This window comes from Acanthochromis polyacanthus, chromosome 4, assembly GCF_021347895.1.
Source record: "Acanthochromis polyacanthus isolate Apoly-LR-REF ecotype Palm Island chromosome 4, KAUST_Apoly_ChrSc, whole genome shotgun sequence".
In the NCBI taxonomy this organism is placed as follows: Eukaryota; Metazoa; Chordata; class Actinopteri; family Pomacentridae; genus Acanthochromis; species Acanthochromis polyacanthus.
The window spans coordinates 31,341,012-31,358,048 of record NC_067116.1 but is presented as its reverse complement, the minus strand read 5'-3'; the positions used below and the strand labels follow the sequence as shown (position 1 = coordinate 31,358,048).

The 17,037-nt window shown below is 39.3% G+C and overlaps 2 protein-coding genes across 16 annotated transcripts in view; one reads left to right on the top strand and one right to left on the bottom strand.

Annotated features, from left to right (window-relative positions):
- Positions 1 to 17,037, top strand: part of agxta (alanine--glyoxylate and serine--pyruvate aminotransferase a) — a 491,885-nt gene that overhangs the window by 191,837 nt on the left and 283,011 nt on the right. The window lies entirely within an intron of this gene.
- The window catches only part of ptprfa (protein tyrosine phosphatase receptor type Fa), a 396,740-nt gene that overhangs the window by 121,349 nt on the left and 258,354 nt on the right, over positions 1 to 17,037 (bottom strand). Inside the window, exon 11 of one of the 15 annotated variants that reach the window (XM_051947515.1) lies at positions 11,125 to 11,430. The exons of the other annotated variants lie outside the window; for them this stretch is intronic. Within the exon in view, the coding sequence (XP_051803475.1) occupies positions 11,125 to 11,430 (306 nt within the window). The remainder of the gene's footprint in view (positions 1 to 11,124; positions 11,431 to 17,037) is intronic. 15 annotated transcript variants of the gene reach the window in all.

Here is a 17,037-nt window from a genome sequence, read left to right as displayed (position 1 = left end):
AAGGTAGTTACAGGCCTGGAGAAGTTCCAAGGAAAAGTGAAGGTCACTAGCTATCTTTGCAGGTTATTCACATCAAAGCTTGTCACATGGAGCCCCAAGAGAATGCTGGGAGCAGGATTTAGAGCTCACACTTTTTGCTTTGCAGCATATCGAAATGAGCTTATGAAGAGAATGCTTGGTCAGCTTCAGAGGGAGGCGTAAAAGAAGACAGATTTGACTTCAATAAAAATGAGCATATGAGGTTGAGTAAATATTAATGAAATTCAATACAGACGCAGGAACAAAAGGTTAAAATACTCTAAAAGAGATTAAGACATAGAGAGACGAGCGTTAAAGCAGCAAGTCGAACTGTTCAGGTACCCGCCGACACAGCACGCAAAGAAAAACTCGGTGCCACTTTAGTCTAATTAGAATCGTTTAACCTTTTATAAAACCAGCAAGCTTCCAGAATCAAGCTTCAAGCTTTGGAGGAAAAACGTCAATAAACCTCTGTGTGAACAGCACAACTTAAAGCCACAGCCTTTGTAGTGTAGAAGAAGAACAAAAGAAGTACGTAGCAGACAACAGAATCCCATAGCAGACTAAATCATATCTTTGAAGTCAGTTTGCTGCCACAGATTAAAATAAGCTACAGTCATCAGGAAATATTATCAACATCTACATGTTTAGCTGCAGCTGCCTTGATAGTTGTTACATTCTCACTGAGCCACTTCACTCTTTCTGAACAACCCTCTTACCAGAGAAGAATGTCAGAAAACTGTAAATTACATTAAATGACAACATTCTTTACAAATCTCACTTTCTAAAATACTGACAGGAAATCATTGTTGGTCTACAAGAATATATTCACATTCTCTAATGTTCAAAAGCAGGTCATTTTTTCAATGCTGCACATTTCTGCAGTAATTCTTCTTAAAGTTGGTCTGAAACGCTCTATTTTAGCTCCTGTCACTATAAGGTCTCCTTCTGACGAGCTCAGTCTCTTCTGTTTGGTCAGCTGGTCCCATAAAAACATACAAAGCTAGCTGCTAGGCAGGGGTTACACAGATGTGTAACATAGTGATATAGATAAGTAACAGAAGAAAAGCCTGAATTTCACCGGAGGCATTTTAGGCAGGTCAGGACCTGTGTTTTTAATGGAAGAGAATAACTCAATTGAGTGTGGATTTTGGGCTTTCTAAGTCTACAGACCTTTAAACATAAAAAACATTATAAAGCTATAGAAAATACTAAGGCAAAGAGAAAACCCCAAAAAGCAGAATATGGACTCTTGAATGTTTGGGTAGATGTGAGCCAAAAGAGCTAGTGACATGGAATGAAGGAAACCTTGTACTTTGCCTCAAAAATGATAAACTTTTTGAGGTAAGGAAATCTTTTCCATCATGACTAAAACGTTATAGGATTGAAAAGTATTACTCCAAGCTCAAGCAGTCAGAGGGTTATGGTTAGGGGACTAAAACAGATGACAAAGGACTGATAAAGACTGTTTTCTTGGAAAAAAGGTGAATGTATTTCTTTAAGCTATCGCATCTAAATCGCAGTCCTCACAAACCTCCACATCCCTACATCACCTCACTACATAAAGGGACTAGCATGTCCCCAAGTGTGACTGCCCGTATAAACTGCAAGCCATTTTTCTCAGTCACATTAAAGTGACAAGGAAGCACACTAGTGCTGTTTATTGTAATGTTTATCTCAGATAACAGAGTGTTCTTACAATGTTAAGCAAAACCTGTGTGTCAGTGCTAGTCTATCCATGGAAGCCATCCATCTGTGCCAGTTGAAAGATAGATGGCAGCTAGTGCATTTCCAGTCAAATGAAGATTTACAATGATGTAAGATGACGTAGATGCTAACCGAGCACTGATTTTATCTCCGTCTATAAATACCTGTTTTCCTATTCCTGTCTGCAGAAGTTTCCATGATTCCACCGACAGATGCACAGTGAGCGTGGACAGAGTTTTGTTATCCACTCCCACTGTAATGTAGAGATGTGTAACACAGATTTTGTGGGGCTTACATAGTTCACGCTGGTTTTAAACTTGCAGGGCCATCCTGACTGTCAGCATGAAGCCGGATCACGTGTCTGCGGGTGCTGCCGATTCTCTGCAGCAGCTGTCAAATGCTACTGCAGCCACTAATTGTCTCCTCGGTATGAGTCTCACTGTGTGCAGTACGTCTGTTCACTTCCTCCTGCATTCCTCAGATTAAAGTAACCTTAACATGCTGCTGTGATTTATTTGCCTTTACATAAGACAAAAAACTCTTGAATCATGTTTGAATTGTGTCATTAATGACATATTCGCCAATTAAAAAGCAATTTTGTAGAAAGTCAGGAAAGTTGCAGTTTGTCGTAAAAATGGTAAAGGACGATATATTTTTTCAGTGAAACTGCTCAGTGAGATACATTTCTTGCACAACATGCAGTTCTATCCATCCATCCATGATCTTCAGTGACTGTAGGCAGCTGGGTGATGAAACCTATGTGAGTTTGGGATCTAATTATGCATTTTCAGCCTTTTCACTGTTAATCCTCAACAGTATAAAAACAAATCCTGATTTCATATTTGTAATTCATGACATAAAACAAAATGGACCAAAAGACTATTTTTCTCTTGCAGTTGAATGCCCCACACTTTATTTTCACCATAAAGTTCCACCAGAAAGGGTAGGACTTTGTCTTTTTATACTTGACATTGATATGTTTGTAGACACATACCCAGAATGCTATCCAGGTCATCGTACAAAGCAAATTCTTATCGGTCAATACGCTGCTTTTTTCGTCATTGTACACCTTTGTGCTCTGCTGCTGCAGTTTCTTTATCTTCAGGTGTCATCCTATCTGTCCTTTCATATCCTCCTTCATCCTCTTTGAAAACACCTAGAAAGTGTTTTTTTTCCCTTTTCCTATTTTAGAATTCAGTCAAACCATATTTCAGCTAAAAACTTGGTCTCCTCCTCTCCTTGTGCTGCTATTGTGACTCATTTTTCAAGTTTTGGACAGCCTGTTGTGACTTCTTGGAATCACTCCGAAAGTTCAGACCAACCAATTATGTTTTCACTTTAGAAACAAACCAAAATGGGGTTCAGTTTGATAAAGATTAAGACCATCTCCTTATGTTGGACCAAGATCTGAGGAAGGTTTTACATTTGGAATTTAGGTTTGGATCAAACTGAAAGTCTTCACCAAATGAAACATTTGCATTTGATTTGATTACACTTCCAATTTACAGTTGGAACCACTAAAAGAATACACCACTGGATCAAAATACACTTTACTCTGAAAAAATATATCCAGGTTTTCTATTTGGCTTGTTGGGATGCTTCAGAGTTTTCCTTTTATTTAGTTCTGACAACAATAGCTATTTGCCAGATTGAACAACTGTTCTCTGGCCAGCTGTGGTCTGTAGCTGTGAAAAGGGTCCTCATTATTGAGCTCACCGTCCCTTGAGAAGAAGGTGTGACTGCAGCCAGTGGAAGGAAACACGTCAAATATACAGAGCTGGTAGCAGAGTGCCAAGATGTAGGTTGGAATGCCAATTCCTACCACACAGAAGTCAAACGCAGGTGTTTGGGGAGAAAACGGTAGCCAAACTGCGACACCTTCATTGTGGCCCCATTCCATTCACTTCAATTGCAAAACACATTATCTCACATTAAAAAATTAAAAAAAAACTTTAGTCCGGTAAGCAAACAGTTTTTGGGTGGATAAGAATGGAAGAAGTTGATGCATTTTCTTTAATGTGCTGAATCCTCTGAATGACCTCATCTTCCCGAGTAGTTATCAGGGCCAAGACATGTCAGCTTGTCTTCTCTTCTCAACGTAATTCTTGTTTAAAGGGTTACAGTATTTCATTGTGTTGGATGATAGCAGTAGTAAAACGTGGGCTGCGGTGTGATGACACACCTGCTTGATGAATCACAGCTGTCAGCGCTGACAAGTACCTGGAAGCCAGATTGAGTGTTACCTCCAGAGAAGAGCCAAAATGTAATTTCAGGAGCACGTCTCCAAAGCAGAGGACAGTGGAAACAAAGGTAATGTTACATTTCCTGCAGTAGAAAAGGGCTAACTGTGATGCCTATTAGTTTGCTTTAATCTGCCAGCTCTGTTTAGGTTTAGTGTTCTACTGACGTTCGGTATCTAACGCACAACACACGAGGAAATCTAAGCTCACACAAAGGGCCTGTTGGCTCAGGACAGCAGGGAAATAACCGAGCACTAATTTGACACGTCTCGATGAGGCAGGTCTTAATCACGTCCCATGGAGACGCGATGAAATGCGACAGAAAATTACTGCTTCCCTTCTCTCTCACATGAGTGCAATATGTGAAAATGTTCAGTCTCAGTGATTTTTAAAGAGCAGAGCTTGCTTCATTATTAAAATAAATTAATAGTGAGCCAGAAGCCGCCAGTGTGCTGAGAACCACTGTTGTGATTCTGAGGCACCCGGCTGACACTGATGCGAGCTGGAAGGAGGATTCGTGGGCAGAACACAGAGAAAGCCGTTACACTTTGTGTGGAGAACGGACAGATGCTGGAGAAATCCACTGAGCAATGAGAGCTCAAAGTCAAATGGGGTGCAGAGAGATGGAAAGAGATGAAAAGAGTGTGTGATTAAAATTCAGTGGGTGTGCAGAAATAAAGTGTGCTGAGAGAAGCTGAGAGAGAGAATGAAGAGCGAAGGACAGCAGGTGGAGAGGGTTAGTGATTGGGTGCGAGGAAGGAAACAGTGCTGCAAACACTATTTAGATTTGTCTCTTTGAGGTCTGACTTGCAAAATGTTGCTGTCCCGGAAAACAAAAAGCACCAGTCGCAAGGTCATTGTTTGGTGTTGGTAAGTAAAGTTGAAATCAAACTTATGTGTATGTTTGCTGGTACAACAACTGCTTAAATCTGGGATAATTTGAAAAAAATCTTCAGGTTTGAGTCAAACAGATTAACCTTCCGTTCCAATGTGTGCACGTGTTACAAAAAAAGACGCAAAGAATTGTAGCGCTCCAAAAGTGTACTTCAGTTATTGTTGCATTAAAAACAAAAAAGCTAGACTTTAGCTATAGATTAGTTTTTTGGATAGACAACTAAATTTATCTGCTGCATAATTTATCCATTTAGTCCTTGATTATCTTAAGTGAGACTTACTTGCAATGAGTTCTTGACAAATTTACTCCACCTCAAAAGGTTTGCCCTCAGGAAGGATTTTACAGCTTCTAAGGATGTTTTACTGTGAAAATCTGCCTACAGCCATTTTTTAATTAATCCTCCTGCACTTTTAACCATAGCTAAAAGTAGAGAGAACGTAAACATATTTTATGTAGCATAATAAAGTTATGTCATTAAGAAAAAAAAGATACATTTCTTTGATTATTTATTTTATAGAAATATTTAAAAAAATCTGGAATCTGTATATGCCCCTGGTTTCCATGTGCCAACATGTGTTACAAACACTGCAGAAAAGAAAAGATGGCTCTGCATCCTAAAGATATTTAGAGCTTACTTATGTTATTTGTTTTTATACTTGGAAACACAGCCTGCATTTCAGCTGAAAAGTCTCAGACTTTTTTGTCACATGATTTTAGCTAGCAGTTGAGTCATTTTTTAATAGAATGTGCTTTGAACAAACGGCTTACGTTTGGCAATTTTTGAAGAGTGACTTTGAAAACATTGTAATTAGAAGCTTAGATTTGATTAATATTCCATTTGATTTGTTCCGGATCTGCTGATATCTTTCCGTTTCTGACTCTGAAAAGTGGTGTCATTTTGTCATTTTTTAAAAGACAACATGCCTTTGAAAACCACGGGCATGATCTGAGGTTCAGGGGGTTAAAAATGATTTAATAAAATGACAGCACCACTGACAGGGGCATCAAAACATTGTAACAGCTGCAACAAATTGTGTCTTTGCACCATGCAGAGAAATTTTGAAAACATCCTAAAATGGGATGATGCCCACAGGAGACGTTTAATGACGCTAAAAAATTGTGATGCATGGAGTTTTCAAACACTGACTGTCTAATTTATCCTGGGAGCAGCCGCTGAAGTTTGTCAACTATTTTTGTTAAACTGTCTAAAACGCACCACTGCCGTAAAATGTACAACGTGATGATTTAGTGACGGTGTGGGCTTTTAGAATTTGTAACCTTGCTTACTCCTTCATCTAAAATGGAATTGTAGCAGTCAGTAATGTGGCTGCCATCCATCTGTAGCACACAATTTAAGTCCAGTGCCAACATTCAGTGCCAGTGCAGGGAGCAGTGGAGCAAAGCAAATGGAGCTACAGGAGTCTGTGGTGGTGGATCATGTAGTCATCCAATTTTCATGTGGGAGATCTGAATTGTGTTTTGTCACAATCCGAGAGTTTTTTTTCTTTTTTCTTTAGTTCATCACTACAATCTCTTACCAAGCTTAGCAAAAAGGGTTGGTTGTCCAATTTTAATCAGAACCGAACACTAGTTTCTTTTATCTTTTATATCTAAGCCCAAATCATAAATCAACCTTTTGTCTGGTGTTTGGGTTGTTTGACAGCATGTAGCATTTTATTCGAATCAAACACTAGTCCCAGTTTGTATTCATCCTACATTTACTGCTTTGCTTTCATGGTGGAGAGATATGTTTAGAAGCTTTGCTCATTTCACAACATTTTGTGATCCATGTTTTGTGAGACTTTTGCAGCCACTGATCTCTTCCCCGCCTCACTCTGCCAGTCTTTTTCCCAGCATGAAGACACGGCGTGCTGCCCTGCTAGGCTAAGGTATCTGGAGAATTGCCTGAGTGGCAACATAACATGCTGTTTCTCTGTCTTCAGTCAGATAGCAGCACCGAGGCGCTAGCTAAATGGACACTCTGATTCAGTCCTGAGGGAGGCTGTGCTGTTCACAGCACACATTTGCTATTACTGTCACTGCTGAAGACCAGTTGGAGGCAGAATGCAGCACAGCCCAATGCTCATAGCTCTAAGACAGACAGCATTACAACAAATCCTTACAAGAGGATTCACCTTTTTTTTGTGAAGGCACAATTGGCCATATCATGACCAATGAGAGTGAAGAATAATGGGTTCTTTTCTGTAACCACTCAAGGGAATCAAAGTATCAAAGTATAAGTCCTGGACAATATCACAGAGGCTTAGAAAGTATAGCAGCGTAGTGCAGAAGCTCTCTTCTGTTAAAGCTCTCTGCTCCTTCTGCTTACAAATGACCTCCAGCTCAGTCTTTGACATCCTCCCTACTACTTCCTTTCATTTTCTTTTTAATTGTATTAGTCGTACTGATGTCTGCATTAATTTGATTGTTTTGTGCTCTTATTGTGTTTAAGTTGTCTGCTTTTAAGGTGAACTGTCTGCTCTTCGTGTATTGATATGTTAAGATGATTGGGGCTATCTGATGTGGAAACTTGTAGTCCGTCTCCCAGTTCAAAATGTTGTGTCGGTCTGCAGTGGGAAAATGGTTAATGCATTTCCTTTAAGTCTACTCCCCATATTAACTTAAGACAAGAAAGTCAAGACTTTTATTGAACGATAACCCTAATCTGCCTGACATGCATCATTTTTACCTACTTATGTAAATAAATGCATTTTTCCCCCCTTGAGATTTAGATGTTCAGTACTCATCTCTGTGTGTTCAGTACAGAGATGCTGTCAGGACGTGATCAGCCTAGCTTAGTGTAATGACTGGAAACATGGGGAAATGGCTCACTTGGCTCTTTCCAAAGGTCAAACATACATCTATAACGGTACTTCAAAAAGTTCTTGGCCTCATCAGAAAATGTCGACTGTTCTTACATTATTTTTCAATATAGTCCCCTTTAACTTCAATGCATTTGGTCCGTCGATGTTCAAGCTTCATGAACCCTTCGTTGTAGGTCACACCTTGAGCCTCTAGACAAAAACATGACTTCATCATCACTTCAAAAATGGCAACCACACGAGTAGGATAGAAGTTTGGGAAACAGACAGGAGTCAGATAGCACAGATTGGGTGAGTAAGGTTCATGGGGCAACAGTTCAAAGCCACATTTGGCAGCTTCTGCCTCCTTTGCTGTGTGGGCGGACATACTGCAATGGAGCAACAGCAGCCAGCTCAAAGCATTCCTCTCTACCATTCCTTGATTGCTTCAAACATTAAATTTTTTGTTGACAGTAATATAAGGCAGTTATGACCCAAAATGGGAGTTACGTCTCTTGGCCTCAGACATGTTCAATCAATCTGTACACAAGCAGTAAAGTAGGGGAAGTCAAGTGGAAGATAAGCAATGGATATTTCTTGATTTTAGTTTATCTCGTCAGCAACTTCACTGTGATGAAGACTTCACAAGGTTGCACCTGGTTGTGCCAAGCTGCTGTTTAGAAATAGTTCATGCAGTTAATTCCCACTAAAACATCAACTTGGTCCTTCGGCTTTTCAGTTTAAAGTGGCATCGGACCAGATTCTCATTAGACTATCACCGATGTTACTTTCATGAGAACAAAAGACCTTTATCAATGGCCTTTGAGGATTAGTCCTTTAGTTTTGACAGCGAAAGGAACAGAATACCTGTGAACACCCTGATGTTTTCACAAGACTGTGAGGTCGAACTTATTTAACCTTAACTGAAGTTGGTGTGAACAGACGCCATGTCCAAGACGTCGTCAGTGTGGCTGCATTGCCTTCAAACAGGCCCCCAGAAAGTCAAGTTTAAACTTTGCAAACAGCATAAATCATATTAATATGGGCAGGTGCATGCTGGTGCATGCAAATGACTTAATCTGCTGCAAATGCTAGCTCTTTATGTTGATTTATGATTCATTTAGGCTTATAAAACTAACAGGCAGAGTGCATGAGGTACACTGTGGCACATTTACTTCCTTTAGAGATAACCTGCAGATTTTTTCCCTCATAACCAATCGATTAGTTGAACAGCAGGTAAGAGCTCAGTCTACTCCAATTTTTGCAGTGTCAGAATAATTTTACGATTGGGAAATTAAGCTTAGGAAAAAAGCTAAAGGTTACAATTTTGTTTTGTACAAAATCTTAATTTTTAAGACAAATTGTCATATGTTGGGTCTCACATCATTGTTTTTGTAGTTAAAGCAAACACACTATCCACTCACTACTAACCTATTTACTCACAGTTAGACTAACCAACCAACCAGGAGGCCCCAGGACAAATATTACCATTATCTTTACTCTACAAGGAATATGCATAATCTGAATGATGACAGAGATTTCACATGAGACAGACAAGAAAACATATCCTGCAGGACCTGTCTTATACACACGTGGACAAAATTGTTGGTACCCCTCAGTTAAAGAAGGAAAAACCCACAATTCTCACTGAAATCACTTGAAACTCACAAAAGTAACAATAAATAAAAATTTATTGAAAATTAAATAATCAAAATCAGCCATCACTTTTGAATTGTTGATTAACATAATTATTTAAAAAAACAAACTAATGAAATAGGGCTGGACAAAAATGATGGTACCCATAACTTAATATTTTGTTGCACAACCTTTTGAGGCAATCACTGCAATTAAACGATTTCTGTATTTGTCAATGAGCGTTCTGCAGCTGTCAACAGGTATTTTGGCCCACTCCTCATGAGCAAACAGCTCCAGTTGTCTCAGGTTTGATGGGTGTCTTCTCCAAATGGCATGTTTCAGCTCCTTCCACATATGTTCAATGGGATTCAGATCTGGGCTCATCGAAGGCCACTTTAGAATAGTCCAACGCTTTTCTCTCAGCCATTCTTGGGTGTTTTTGGCTGTGTGTTTTGGATCGTTGTCCTGTTGGAAGACCCATGACCTGCGACTGAGACCAAGCTTTCTGACACTAGGCAGCACATTTCTCTCCAGAATGCCTTGATAGTCTTCAGATTTCATCGTACCTTGCACACTTTCAAGACACCCTGTGCCAGATGCAGCAAAGCAGCCCCAAAACATTACTGAGCCTCCTCCATGTTTCACCGTAGGGACAGTGTTCTTTTCTTCGTATGCTTGGTTTTTGAGTCTATGAACAAAGAGTTGATGTGCCTTACCAAAAAGCTCCAGTTTGGTCTCATCTGTCCAAAGGACATTCTCCCAGAAGCTTTGTGGCTTGTCAACATGCATTTTTGCAAATTCCAGTCTGGCTTTTTTATGAGTTTTTTTCAGCAGTGGTGTCCTCCTTGGTCGTCTCCCATGAAGTCCACTTTGGCTCAAACAACGACGAATGGTGCGATCTGACACTGATGTACCTTGGCCTTGGAGTTCACCTTTAATTTCTTTGGAGGTTGCTCTGGGCTCTTTGGATACAATTCCAACGATCCGTCTCTTCAATTTGTCATCAATTTTCCTCTTGCGGCCACGTCCAGGGAGGTTGGCTACTGTCCCGTGGGTCTTGAACTTCTGAATAATATGAGCCACTGTTGTCACAGGAACTTCAAGCTGTTTAGAGATGGTCTTATAGCCTTTACCTTTAAGATGTTTGTCTATCATTTTTTTTCGGATGTCCTGGGACAATTCTCTCCTTTGCTTTCTGTTGTCCATGTTCAGTGTGGTACACACCTTTTCACCAAACAGCAGGGTGACTACTTGTCTCCCTTTAAATAGGCAGACTGACTGATTATGAGTTTGGAAACACCTGTGATGTCAATTAAATGACACACCTGAGTTAATCATGTCACTCTGGTCAAATAGTTTTCAATCTTTTATAGAGGTACCATCATTTTTGTCCAGGCCTGTTTCATTAGTTTGTTTTTTTAAAATAATTATGTTAATCAGCAATTCAAAAGTAATGGCTGTTTTTGATTATTTAATTTTCAATAAATTTTTATTTATTGTTACTTTTGTGAGTTTCAAGTGATTTCAGTGAGAATTGTGGGTTTTTCCTTCTTTAACTGAGGGGTACCAACAATTTTGTCCACGTGTGTACTTATAATGTTGGAGGCTTTATAGGTGAATGTTCTCAAAGTAATGTGTAAATTGACCTCCCAAATGTCTGCAGGCCTGAGGTAGTTACCTGCTTTGTCAATACTCGTGCAGAATAATAATAATGCAAAATAATATCACACATTTTAACCAATTGGAAGACTAAACTACAGAAGAGGGAGAATTAGAGGGTTAGTATTTTCACAGAGAGCCAGCTTCCCCCACAGCACCATCAACATACCATCTTCCTTGGTTTTGATGCGGACTGCAGCGCTCTCCGGGCCGGGCCCAATGTCAGTGTAAGCCTTCACCCACACCGAATACTCGGTCCACTTGTGCAGGTCCTCCAACATGTAGCTGGTGACATCAACACCGATCCCTGACACCTGGTGGCGCTTCAGGTCCTCTCCTGTCACTGCCTGGTAGGCTAGAGAGTAGCTCACTATGTCCCCGGACCGGCTGTCTGTGGGCGGTGCCACCCAACTCACCTTGATGCTGGTGGAGCTGAGGCTGAGCAAGCGAACCTCCTGGGGAGGAGCTGACAGGGCTGAGGGGAGGGGAGGAGGGAGGGTAATGGTCAAGCAGGGTGGATAATGGATGACAATGCAAATGATCCCCTGGACTGCTGAGATATAATATAAGGTCTGTACAGGCTACAGAAACAGACTCAGTATTCAAGTTGAGTTGAACCAGTGTTGAGTAGTTGAAACAGTCAACATTGTTCGTGTAATTTTAATTTTTTTATTAGTTTTACGTTGTTGCTTCCACTATTTCTCAGTTGCATTGCTGTAACGACACTATTTCCTGGATCTAACAGCTTTTCAGTAGCAAACCTTTTCTAATCAAACACGTAGTGCAGTAGGTCGTGTCCACATGAGCTCCATTTTCCTGATTATTTCCAAGGTAACATGCATAGCAAAGCTGTCATTTTACACTGGGGTTCATGTGTTCAATTTTTTTATTGGGTCTTTCAACATAACATTTACTATATGACTGTATATTTATGCTATGTCTTTTTAATCTAATTTAATATTATTTGTTTTTATCGTATTGTATTTTCATTCTGTCTTAATCTAATTTTATCTCATTTTGTATATATTATACCGGTAGTCTGTTTCCATGCTTTATTTTTCTAAACTGATATTATCTTCTTTTTATGATCAGATTTTTATTTTATGTTTTTTCTTTTTATTACCTGCTTTTTAATTTAGACGTATTTCACTTTCTACTTGTTCTGTCTTGTTATGGGCTTATCAGTCCCCTGTGACGCGCTTCAAATTGCACTAAGCTGTATGAGAGGTGCCATACAAACAAAGCTTGATTGTTGTCGGATTTAGGCCACAAAACAATGCTTGTGACACATCGTGGTGGTGGTTAAATGTTGAAAAAGCTGTGCAGATGCTTTAACATTGGCTTTTTCAATATGTAACCAAGACAACAATCTTTCACCGACCCTAAATGAATGACTGTATTTAATTTTGACATTGGACTGATTTTTTCAGTTTTGGCGATTACCAACAGTCTTGATTTTCTTATGCACTTTTTTGAAGGTCAAGTTGAAAGTGTTGCTATAATTGCTGCACAGAAGACCTGCTGCCTTGCCTAACATCAATGAAAACAGTACGTCAAAGTGAAATGCTGTTTAGAAAGGAAAATTTTGGTAATAATTTTACTGCTTTGTTTTTAATTTGTCTGACTGACTGATTGAGCATATACTGGTCAGATAAACATGATTTGACTTTCAGTGAGTCTGTCAGCAATGAATGAAGGAGATTACTCCTAAAAGTTAATAGTTTAACAATAAATAATACATCTTCAAAGGCCACCTGAGTTGTAAGCACCAAAACATAAAAATAAAAGCCCTATAATATGTCATGTATATACATTGTGCTGCAGCCAAATTCGGATGAATATTATAAGGAAACTCCAGTTTCCACTGGTGAATGTGAGTGTGATTGTTTGTCTGTATATGTAGCCCTGCGACAGACTGGCGACCTGTCCAGGGTCTCCCCTGCCTTCGCCCGAGTCAGCTGGGATAGGCTCCAGCACCCCCTGCAACCCTAGTGAGGATAATGTGGTGTATAGAGAATGGATGGATGTCATAAAGACAGCCGAGGAGAGAACATGACATAGACACATGGCATTTTAGTGGGCTTTAGTTTCAACTTTATGATGCTCACAGTTCAGATGCTCTTTGCTGATGTATTCTATATTATTTTGTTAAATGTAACTTTTATGACAGCAGTTGTTTTTGTATGAATATCCCATTCTTTCAATGTTTACTTTGTTTAATGTAGTTATTTATGTATTTCTATTTACTAAATTGTGTAGTCATTAATTGATTACTTTTGGAAATTGAAGTTGCGTCAAACTTTTGACTGGTCGTGTATACAGGTATATGCAATAGAATAATCCTGTAACACTAAATACAGTTTTCATCCATGTCTTAATGTAACTTAGCCAGTATAATGTTTTCTCCAAACTATACTAATAATCAAATTAGTAGCAAATACATGATTTTGTTTCTCAAAGATAAGTTAATTATTTTCCCGTCTGTTGATCACTAAAGGTGAGACTCCATGTATAATTGTAAATGATCTGCACAGTCCAGAGGGCACACAAAAACAAAAATAATACTTTGTGCTGAAACATAAAAGTAACACAGTGTGAAGTTTCGGCAACTGAAAAGTAAAACAGGCACAGTACAGATGAATGCATGTATGCACAATGATACACAAGAGCAGAACACAACAAAACATAGCAACAAAACCAGGCGCTGAGATGAGTGTGGAGCAGGTGGGAGAGATAACACGGGGAACTGTTATCACGCTCGCAGCCCCGGCAGAGCGTGTGGACCCAGCAGAGCTACTGTTTGAACAGTGTTGGAGGCTGGTTGGCTCTCCTGCTGCAGAGGAGCTCGTGACCGGTGCAAAGAAACACGCGATGATTGTGTCACACATACTAGTACTTTTGGATGCATCAGTGCAGGGGCGCAATAGATCAAAAGGAAGAGATGCATGCGTGGGAGATGCACAGCAGCAGATTAAAGTCACAAATAGAAACAGGAATATGAAAAAATACCAACGTTTAGAGTAGAGGTGGGTGGCTTTAAGAGAAAGAGATGCGGATTTGGACAGAAAAAAAATGAACTACACCCAAAAGGAAAAGCAAATAGTATTACGGGAATAAAAAAAAAGTTGTGCCGTTTTGATAAACAGGTTAGATTGGGAGCTTAGGCTCCATCTCTGGGGTTCTAATGGTTACCTCTGTTTGCTTGATATGTAACAAACCCACAATTTCATCTGTATATGAGCCCAAACCTGTGGGTTTAAAGGACACACATAAGAAGTCAAAGCCAAACTGAAACCAGAGGAGAAATATTTTAGCCCATATCCTTTTTAGCCTCGGCAGGTGGTAAAAGATGTAAGTACATTTTACTTTTATCGATTTCTGAGCTCAAGGCCTTCAGCATAACAGCATGAACAAGCATACTAATCCACACACAGTTAGTCTGGGAAACCTGGGACTAAAACTTCCTGAAGCCCGATTTGACACGATATATTTGCAGCGGAAGAAAAATGGTCTATGACTTTCTAGAGGTCTTAAATTAACCATGAAAAATAGTTGAATGAGTTGAGGATTGTGAAGTTTACATGTCTGTTAGGAGGAGAAAGCTTAAGCAAAGACTGCTTTTCTTTTCTGATGATGTTTCATCTCACAAATACATAAAGGAATGCCTTTGTGTTCGTCAGTCAGTCTGTCTGTTCTCTGCTTTTCTTGACAACTCTATATCCAGTCTACTTCAAACTTGGCAGGTGTACTAGTGGGGATTTGAGAAAGTAAAAATTTTTACTTTCAAGTCATTTACATTAGTGGTTCTCCAAAAACATTTTGGAAAAAAACACACAACACATTTAACAGCAGACAGTGAATACGATAAGGATGGGGCCACTAAATGTAATGATGCCACTGATGACGACTGCAGCCTGTTGAAAAGTTGCCAGGTCCCAGTCAAGGCAACTTCGCCCACAGTCTTCCAGTTTTAGATCAACACCAACAATGTGGTGGTCTGTGTGCACTGCAAACTGGAAACGGCTGATCACACCAGTGCAATAGCTGCAGGAGCACTTGAAGCAAAACAATGTCAGAAGAACATGTCAGAGTGCCTTGTCAACTTTTGATATATAAAGGCTGTTAGGATTTCCAGCATGCAAAATGTGTTCTGCCAGCAATTTACTAAAAATTGATAGACTAAATTTTTTTTTTTTTATTACCTCACATGCAACGTCAGTTCTGCACTGCTGCTGTTATGGTCATTTCAAATTGTTATTCAATTATTTATTGCATACTTTCTGCTTTCTTGTATGATGGAGAAAATGGCTTAAGCTATTGACAAAGACTGTTACAGTCTATAAATTGTTTCATTTCTTGTATTTGCCCTACAGTGATACAAAAATACATTTGCCAGTCATTATCTTAACTGCATACCACTACAGCATTGATGTGAATCCGTGCAATAACCATTTTTAAATCAAGCACTTCAGTAAAAAAAAATCACGCTAATCAAGGTTTGAAAGGTCACCACCATTCAGTTTCTTGCATGAAACTTTTTCAAGAATCAAAAACAAAGGCAGCTGCCTTCTACTGAAGCTCTTAATATTATCATGACTTGAATGAGTGACGATACACATATGCTTTATTGGAAGAATTTTCAAATAAAGTTTTTAATATTCCAGGAAAAAGTCTTTAAAGATGAGGTCTAGCTGGTTGGTTAATGGTCCCATCTCTGTTAACATGGAACACAAAGCTTTTCTTCTGGGCCTGTCACAAGCTTAGAATGTTACTGCTTGGTAGGGTATGACAAGAAAAAAATAAACTATTCCCTTTCAGTGACTTTATATAATTCCATGTTTCACTGTATCATATATATATACATACATACATACATATATATATATATATATATATATATAGAGAGAGAGAGAGAGAGAGACTGCTGCCAAAGTCAGCTGAACATTTGTGAGTCAAATAAATGACTGAATGAATGACTAAGGAGTGTATCTCTGAGTTAGAGTCGTAGTTAAATTTATATTTTTGGTATATATATTTATATATCAGAAAGGCTTTATTTATGCTTTACAGTATCACAGAGGTACATCTGTATGTAGTATTTCAATTTAGCAGTAACTTGTCTTGTGACAGCAGCCTGCCACTGCTGAAAACAAAACAAGTGATGAGATCAGTTTTTCCTCCACACTATCTCCCTTGATGACCTGTAAAGCTGCAGATATGGTGTAAATAAAAGGAACAAGATTGGCAGGTAAATGAAAAGTTAGAGTGAGATGGCAACAGTGGTCAGACTCTTTAGACTTGTTCGTGAGTTTCTGACGTGATGGGTTTGGCAGTCAGAGGAGTGATGAGAGACTGGAAATCAAAGTGACTAGTTTTAAACTTTTGTTTGCAGTGTGACTGCTGGCTCAGAGATTTCTCTCCTGACAGCTAAAACAAGTAGCTGACGGAGGGCTTCGATTCCTTCTGGGAGCTGTCATAAATACTGCAGCTTCATCTCCCAGTGTGCTAGAGAGGCTGAGATCCAAAGGTAGATATGCAGTCAAGCTCTGAATTAAAGGTGTTCAATAGCGTTAGTGTCAGTGTGGGAACAGTGATCGAAGTCCTGCACATCAGCACTCTCCGTTGCCACATTCTGCTTGACAAACTATGATTTTGAAGGAACATGACAGTCATGATAAAAGCCGTCTCTGCAACAGTCTGCTTGTGTTTGCTTGGTCTTACATCATAACATGCCGTACGTATCGACTCGGTGCCTTTATTAGACTATTTGTCAAAATGTGCAATGTGGAACGCCTGGTGATTTGTTACACAGCAGAAAGCAGAATATATACATAAATATCAAGCATCACTAAAGCCCTTAAAAAAATTGTGTATGTGGATTTTACGCCTCTTTAAAGTGACATTCTCCTTTGTTGCTGCCTTGCCGCTTGAACTTTGTAATTGAGTTGAATGTTCAGGAAAATCAAGCATGACTGGCACATGTGGAAAAGAAGTCAACTTATAATTAATGCTACACTGCTAGCTTGGAAATTGACATTTGCAATTACACAGCTGTGTAAGCTACACAGCCTGGTATTACTGG